General features: G+C 40.6%; 1 protein-coding gene and 1 long non-coding RNA gene across 2 annotated transcripts in view; one reads left to right on the plus strand and one right to left on the minus strand.

Moving 5' to 3' along the window:
• Nucleotides 1-580, plus strand: part of LOC118424649 — a 1,547-nt gene extending 967 nt beyond the window's left edge. The window contains exon 3 of the long non-coding RNA XR_004832226.1: nucleotides 508-580. This is a non-coding gene — a long non-coding RNA (uncharacterized LOC118424649). The remainder of the gene's footprint in view (nucleotides 1-507) is intronic.
• Nucleotides 1-7,458, minus strand: part of LOC118424648 (G-protein coupled receptor 54-like) — an 85,149-nt gene extending 77,691 nt beyond the window's left edge. Inside the window, exon 1 of the mRNA XM_035833306.1 lies at nucleotides 7,313-7,458. Within this exon, the coding sequence (XP_035689199.1) occupies nucleotides 7,313-7,320 (8 nt within the window). The 5' untranslated portion in view covers nucleotides 7,321-7,458. The remainder of the gene's footprint in view (nucleotides 1-7,312) is intronic.
• Between the last annotated feature and the right edge of the window lie 1,503 nt (nucleotides 7,459-8,961).

The following is an 8,961-nucleotide window of genomic DNA, read 5'->3' on the forward strand; positions in this document are numbered from 1 at the left end:
TACCTCACATTAGACGAAAAGCGATCGGACGACGAGTCTGCGAGCTCTAAATGACGAGGAGGCATGACTCTGCTGCCGCCAAAGAAGTGGCAGAGTTCCCCCCTCCCGTCAGGGTCATGCCTCCTCGTAATTTAGAGCTCGCAGACTCGTCGTCCGATCGATTTTCGTATTAAGTGACTCCAACTGCATATGCGCTGGGAAATGCTTTGTGGGTAATATGTCAAAGGTGAAGGCCCCTATCTTGTAAACAGCTCTCGTATGAACTATATGCTAGATGCATGTCCCGGTGTTGTTGTTTTTTTTAATGTTTCAGTGGCCTTTACATGTCACACAGTATATTGAACACAGTGTATTTACCGTACAAGTGCAGTTCGAGCAATGAACCTCCTTAGTAATAATTTTTATACGACGTATATAATGGCTATATAGATGTTGGTCTTACAGTCATTTCTCTGTCCCAATTACGATCAGGTATAAAGTGAGTAATTTTGTATCATGTTTCCATAGAGCCAACGTCAGACAGGTTGGAGATGCAAGCTGGGCTAGACTGAAGTCAAGACAAGTCAGACAAATAGGTAAATCAGTTTCTACTTTTTTTATCAAAAAGTATCTTACGTCACATACGTCGTAGGTCACCGTACGATTTTGATGTAAAAATTTTCAACACCCTGCGACAGCCTTTTCTGTATAAGACAGCTAAAACTTTTCACGACATATGTATAATTATCCTAGCCTCTAGATAAGAGTTTATAGTCATTCTTACTAGCTAGTTTTAACAGTCAAACTTACAGAGGCGGTAAGTCTTGTTTACTTAAAGACATGCTTTCAAACGCCAGTGGGAGCCCACCAAACACATATCTTTGTAGTAAAATGGATAATTATTTTCAGTATCGCCTATTCCCAAGTTTTTACCATCAGGCCTAGGTTCAGGTCCAAACCTAAGCCTGATCTTCTTGACCTGAACCGGACCTGGACCCGGACTCTGTACCGATATCCACCTCTATTTCCTTTTAGTGCAGGTGACGTCACGTCCCGGAAATCTTTGGACACTTTCAGCCCATCGCAAACAAACAGAACACAACACCTTTGAATAGCCTTTAAAGCCATAGAAAATGTATCCACTTTTCGTTAATGGCATCCGGCAAGTAACCCCTCTGCGCGACTAACGTCTTACTAGTGAATATCCCGTCGTCTAAGAGCAATTTGTCCACCTCCTTCTAGGTCTCCTTCCGGTCCCATGTTGATAGTTCCCCTTCTGAGCTTTTCACGGGCAGTTTGTCTTTTCGCCTTCCAAGAAAACCTGATATTTAGGAACCCTGTGAAGGCCGTGACTCCAAAAATCTTCCGTATAACGGAAAGCGAGGGCGACAGCGGGAAGTCGCAATATGGATGGTAGTACCAGCAGCATTTCCGGCTCCGCTTAGCACTGATTTTAGGGTATAAATTTTAGCTTTAAGGTGGTATCTCACTGCACTTGCGGCACCGGTGCGGCACTGCGTGGTTCGTTCACTGCGGCAGTGTTGTGTTATTTTCGTCGATTTTTTCATAATCTAGATATTGCGTAATACGTAAAAGTATTGCTTAGACGACAAAAATACACAAAACGTAAGAAAATTCGTTCTTTATCTCTGAAATTTGTTGAGTATTTTTCTATCCTCGCAGTGTGGTGAAATACCACCTTTACAGGGTACTAGTATGTCATTTACATGAATTTTTGCGACGCCTGAGGGGCGGAGCCGTTGGTACAACTGCTAGTTTTTTATCGTAAAGAAGTAAATCAGACATATTTGCGTACACAACAATAAAACTAGAGTTCCACGAACACATACCTTTGCCAAATAAACCAGGTTTGTTATGTAGAATGATGTCTGTAGACAAATGCGTTACTCATTTCATTTTCTTCATAATTATATGCTTGGAGTTGGTTTATAAAATTTCGGCATTGATTATGCAAATTAGATCCCAAGTTACAATTAATTGATATCAAATGGTATCAAGCATTACTTAAGCTATCAGCATACCAAAAATGATGATAATCCTTTGATCCATTCTTGACTTATTCTCTTTCAAAGTCTTTAAATACACCTCTTACTCTCTTCCCTCTTTCTCAGTTACATATGTGACAACTTTGATGAAAGTACTAATAATGGAATGCAGCGGATTTATGAACTTTTCCTAATCAATTATGCAAATTAGCTGTTAATTTACATAATAAGTATCACATTATATAAGTCTTCATTTAGGCTATCTACATGCCAAAAATCATGACGATCCGTCAACACGTTCATATTTTCTCATTAATTATGCAAATAAGATCATCATGCAAGATAAATATGTATTGACATTTCTCTCTTTCTCAGCTACATATGTGACAAGTTTTAAAGTCCTATCATGGAATGTAGTGAATTTATAAAATATCCTCATTAATTATGCAAATTAGCTGTTGATTTGCATAGTTGGTATCTCATTATGTAGGTCTTCACTTACGCTACCTACATACCAAAAAACATGATGATCCGTGAACATGTTCATATTTTCTCATTAATTATGCAAATTAGGTCTCATTTGCATAATTGATGTCTATCGAGATTTCTCTCCTTCCCAGCTACATATGTGACAAGTTTGAAAGTCCTATCATGGAATGCAGTGGATTTATAAATTTTCCTCATTAATTATGCAAATTAGCTGTTGATTTGCATAATTAGTATACCATTATGTAAGTCATCACTCATTCTATCTACATACCAAAAATCATGACGATCCGTCAACACGTTGTAGAGTTATTCTCGTCCAAAGTTTGAAAGGAAACCGGCGGCTGCAGTTCCAAAAAATCCGCTAGGGGGCCCAAACTCACAGCACTTCCTCTCTGCCTCAAGGGCTATCTACCACTCAAAAATCATGACCACAGCATGTCCAGAACACGAGATATAAAAAATTGAGTTTCCGCTGCAGTACCTTAGCAAGCCGCTAGGGGGCCCATTATCGAACTTGACCTTCGTTTTCCTGACCCCTACCCACCTACCAAATATCATCAGGATCCATCCAAGACTTCTTGAGTTATGCTGTTAACACACACACACAGAGACACACACACAGACTCACAAGCCCAAAACATAACCTTAGCCATTCTGGCAAAGGAAACAAAGAGTTTCTGTTTTTAATGTGGTTGCTATTCCTCTAGAACCGGATTTCCCACCGATCAACATGTCGGAATGCGGGACGGTAAAAGGCTGTTTCCGGTACGGTAAGAAAGACTGCACGGCAGAGACATGCACCTACGCCATGTCGTACCGAACCGAGGGGGAGGACGCCATTTTCGAGCTGGCGGCGGACACCGACGGATGGGTGGCGGTCGGCTTTTCTTCCGACAGAATGATGGTAATATTGCTATAATTCTAGTGTATAAGATTTTCGTGATATATATACAAATCATCGGCATTACTGTTCGTAGTGAGACAAAACCTTTAAGGAGACCCAGGAACTAACGTATCGAATGTGTGACCGTAAAAATAGAAATATTTTCGATATCTAAAGGACAAACCTACAGATATTTCTGTTGTCACAGAATGATGATGAAGATGTCACACTAATTCAAATGTGTAACAGTAAAAAGTGTGTGTTTGCAATGACCTGCATTATTTTGTTGTTTGTTCTGTTCTGTTACAGAATGGTGATGACGTTCTGGCGTGCGTTAATGCCAGGAAAGGCAGAAGAGTCGAGTTCCGCCATTACTATAACAACCATCACCGCCCAGCACTAATACCGGTACGCACAAGTAAAATTTAAAACACATAAGTCAATTGTAAGTTGAGGTTCGTCAACTAAGTGCAACCACCTCCATCCGTGCTAGGTACAGATCTATATTTCGAAAAGGCATTAGGATGATTGTCGATGATACTTTATGATTGTGTTCATGACTCATATCAGCAGTAAGCTCGACAGGTATTCATTACGAGTGTCGTATATTGTCTGTGTGAACTTTAGGACAATAATCCCATGGTCGGTCTGGGCGCGATGGTGCGGGACGGCCGAATCTACTGCCGGTTCACCCGCCCGAGAAAGGTGAACAACGACAACTACAGCCTAGACCTGGACGCGACGTGGTACTTCCTGTACACATGGGGACCGACCAATGATGGTTCGTTCAACTATACTACCTGATAACGCAAATGTAATTGTAGAACCGCGAGATAGGAAAAATACACTGACTTGCCTGGTTTCTTCACTAGCGACGACAATAAGCATATAGATGAGCAACGTTAAAAACATGTCAGTTAATGAAGGCTGCTAATGTATGCTGTGTCTTGTAACAACGTAATAAACTGTCCATTCGTTCATATAACAATCAAACAAAAGATATCAGTACATAAAAGCGGTATTGGGTATTTGTATCTCAAATTTTCCACTAACGTCTGAATGGCTCCGAGTAGTCGAGTGGGCATTAAGTTGCATCCTTGGAAAGCCACTTGGAATTGATGAAATATTATGTACTATGTAATAGGCTATAGTTATCAAAAGATAACAAAGCACATGAGGACTAAAGGTGGTATCTCACTGCAATTGGTACCGGTGCGGCACTGCGGGGTTCGTTCACTGCGGTACTGTTGTGTTATTTTCCCTGATTTTTTATCATTTAGATATTGCGTTATACATAAAGGTATGACTTAGAAAACAAGATACACAAAACGTAAAACAATTCGTTCTTTATCTATGAAATTCGTTGAGTAATCTTTCAAACCCGCAGTGCCGCCATTGTGCCCCAAATAATATTAGATACCACCTTAAGATTGTTCAATATGAAATTCGTTGAGCAACCTGTAAAACTGCTTAGCGGTCGCATTGGGTAGCGAACTCTGTGTACATCCGTTTCAAACTATCTCATTTTATTTCAGGTAACATGATGAGACACACCCTGAAGTCGCCGCCGACCTCGTACAGAAAAGTCATCATCACGGCCAAAGTAGACGATCAACGGGACTCCGCGAACCCCACAACCTACAGCAGCCTTCTGTTGTGTTCAGCAATTTTTCTGTGCCAGTTGTTTCAACAGTGATTACCCTACGTGAAATACTATATATATGGCCTTCTTCGGTCAATATTGACCATGGTAAAATCCTAATTGATATCAGTTTTACAGCGTCGACTGTGGCTAAACAGTCCTATACGAGAATGACGGTATCTGCCACATAGGGCACATCTGTAAGCTGACTCAGGTCTGTTGCAGAGAGTTCTTTTCGCAGGATCCGCTTTTCTTTTGCCATGCGCATCAGTCTGGTTTTTCTTGTGAAATACTAGCCTGATTATATCATGCTTCTAGCATTACTTCCGATGTTCAGACCCCTAGAAGCTTGATGACATCAATTAGATGATCAAGACCTGTAGGGCTTAAGTCCCAATCGCACCGGTGCCTGTCAGGGATGTAACCCCGGCCGGGCCTCGAAGCCAAAAATTTGTCCCGGTGGACTTTCTAATTATAATGTAAAGAATGTTTGGCATTTATTTGTAGCTGTACGAATGGGAATGGTTTTCCCGGAAAGTTTGGCAAGTTCTAATCTTGGGAGAGGGGCCAACTAGGGCCCTGACAGCAAACGGTTGGCTGGTGAATCGCTGGCAGTATCCGTCCGTTAGTTGAAATGCTCTGGAGTAGGGATGCGAACTGGTAGAAGGGGTGGGTACCGGTACAGAAAATCCAGGTACAGGTACGGTGTATGCAGGTCCAGAGGATGAGGGCCTGGTCCGGACCTGAACCTGGACCTAATTGTTTGTGAAAACCTGTTAATGAGCAATAACCAAAACATTGGTTTCGTTTGCTACAAAGGAGTCAGTTTGCTTTCATGTAGACAACGGTGACTGCCTCTGTAGACCACGGACCAGTCCAACAAGAAAAAAACGGTTTTGTACCAGTACACCGTACCGCTATTCCGGAGACAGTTGTGCACTTAAGTTTATTTTTTGAGGCAGATACCACTGATATCATGGGGGAGGGGGTGTTTTTGTACTAATGATTTGGGAAAGGTAGAAAACGAGGTGACATGACATCAAAGCCAGCACACACTGACACACTGGCAACCACTAGCAATTCTTTCTGAGCGTTCTTCAAACAAAACGTTCATAGAAAATACCATAAGGATTATTATGAAGTATTCTAGCTTTATCTTTATTAAGTAACGGCTCTGAAACTACTTTTATAAATGCGTTATATCTTAATAGAAAGCATCGTAAGTATTTTGCTTAATCGCAATCAATAAATGTATCAATTTCAGATCAGAGTATGATATCAAATGGACCAATAAGCTCTGCGAGCCAAGAGCATATATCAAGAAGTGCTTAAATTATGACTTTTAGAAATATGAAACAAATCTTAGCAGAGTATATTTACGTATGATCGTTATTTAAGTTGGTATTTCTGTACATGTGCGCGTAGTAACTAATGTACAATGCTGAAAAAAAGTTTAAATGAGCAGTTTGTATACTTATGTAAGCCCAACTGACGACTTGTAGGGGAAATTACTAGTACAGGGATTTGAAAGAAAAATATTGTACATACACAATAACATTGGTGATTGGTAGTGTCAATGTAGAAAACAATTGGTCTCTTATAATGTGTCCGTATACATGTATATAATCCTATCTGAATATTTACTTGTTTTAAAGGCAGATGAACCAACTTGAACGTACATTGAATTCGAGTTGCAATCACACAACTGTATTGTCATTTTAAAAGATGCAATATTTTATCCTATTTAACGAAGGTATAAGCCATCAGTATTTGGCTTGTGAATATCCGAAATGACACATTGTTGGGAACAAATATTTGTAAAGATGAAGTGAAAGCAATGCAATAAAGGCACTTTGTAGCTTGCGTTCTGTGTAGCTAATTTTTTACCTATCAACATTTTTATTGACGACTTTACTGGATTTGATTTGAGGAATTATTTACTGCAAAGAAGTGTTAGCCTGCATTCTCAGCTAGGGTACAAGGTGGCGCTTTTTCCTGCAATTGGTTTTGGGAAGCTGGTATTGGTAAGTTAGCCAAGGGGAACGAAACACAACTTCGTATTAATGCATGTACTCAGAATGACGTTGCAAGACACACATACACATAGACAGAGGCGTTCGCAGAACTAGCCATGGGATGGTAAGCTCGTCTAAGCCATGGGGAAGTCATGTCAAGCAAAGATGACAACAAATGTGTGTGTGGGGGGGGGGCAAACTCAAATCGAGCTGAACACTAGACAAAAACAAGAGACAAAAACGTCAACAATTGATAAAACAATAATGCACTCCCGAAGTAAAAGTACCAGGTACTAACCGTGTCATTAACGTGTCGTAACAGTCGCTGAACGGAAATGTTGGGGAAGTTATCGGACCTACGTCAGTCCAAGGACAGTCAAACACGAACGTTCACACAGAGACGCCATCTTCACATTCTCCACATTACGTTCACACTTGCGCTGGTCTGGCGCGAAACTTTAGACTATTTACTATTCTATTTCATATCCATCCGCAGTAGCATCTTTGTCGTCCATGGGTCATAATAACATACAATAGTCTTCAACAGGCGCAAGCCCAACGTTTGAATGTTAATCATATAAATCCCTGCATAGTGTATTGTATACTATACAGTAATTAATCGTCAGCACTTTTAGTAACGTTTACTACTTTCTGTCAAGAAGTGAATATGGTTCCCCACTGCGAGGACAGTGGTAAAACAACTTACCTGATTGGGCCATATCAGTTCAGTTAAATCAGTAAAATGGCTTATATCGTCCCAGCTTTTTGCGTGTTTTAAAACTCTTTTGTTGTTTCTCAACAGTTATCCAATAAATCATAATTTTATCACATAAAAAGTGGACAATCAAAAACACGGTGCTATTCCTTTGTTCATCACTTACGCCATTTAGATCAGAACATTATTTCATACTTTTGACAGGGGGCGCTTCGTGCCATACGACTGCAGTTAAGTGACTAACCGCTAGAGTCTGATCAGTGTTCTTGGGCGACTACATGGGTGACGTGCACGTCACCAGGTCGTGCACGTCACCAGGTCCTGATAGTTGCGACTTAAAGTTTAAAAGACGTAAGAAAAAAACATGAAATCTTTAAGACTTTAATGCATATAACGGACTTCTTACTGATGCTATTTTGTGCAAGCTAGATAAAATCGTTGGCAATACAAGGTACGTTCACGAAACCAGTTTAACACCATCTTTCTACGCAGAGCACGAAAGTTTTATGAACAGTAGATCTATGAATGCATTTCTTATACCAATACTTATACAATTATGTTCTTGATACTATAGGGCTAAAACGTCATCTATCAAATAAGCAACCATAGCTATTTTCAGCAATTAGCCGAATGGAGTGCCTTGGGTTCAAACGCTTGCAAAAGTGTCAAGTTTGGGCACCCCCTTTAAGACCTATTGATTTTTATGGCTCCTATTACTATGATTCTGTTGGAGAAAAGTGACAGCAAAATCTTAAGCTTTACAAAATACTGGGAATTGTATAGTTCTTTATTACTTGGAACTCTCTGTCTAGCGATGGAGTCAGGAGGGCGTGCATGCTTCTTTTCTGTAAGGCATTGTTAATCTATTTGATTTCTGCGTAATTACTTAAGGTATCTCACTGCACTTGGGGCACCGGTGCGGCACTGCAGAGTTCGTTCACTGCGGCACTGATGTGTTATTTTTGCCGATGCATAATTATTATTATCATTATCAATTCACAAAACGTAAGAAAATTTGTTCTTTATCTCTGAAATTCGTTGAGTAATTATCTTTCGAACACCGCGGTACCGGTGGCGCACCGATACCCCAAGTGCAGTGAGATACCACCTTGTTAATGTAGGTGCTATGGGAGCCCACCCCACACCAAGCGCGTTAACCTCGCCATACCTGTGGTTCGGGGACTCCCTTTGTACAAATAAAACCTGTTTTCAGCAACATCCCGCCTTCCTCC

This window comes from Branchiostoma floridae, chromosome 10, assembly GCF_000003815.2.
Source record: "Branchiostoma floridae strain S238N-H82 chromosome 10, Bfl_VNyyK, whole genome shotgun sequence".
In the NCBI taxonomy this organism is placed as follows: Eukaryota; Metazoa; Chordata; class Leptocardii; order Amphioxiformes; family Branchiostomatidae; genus Branchiostoma; species Branchiostoma floridae.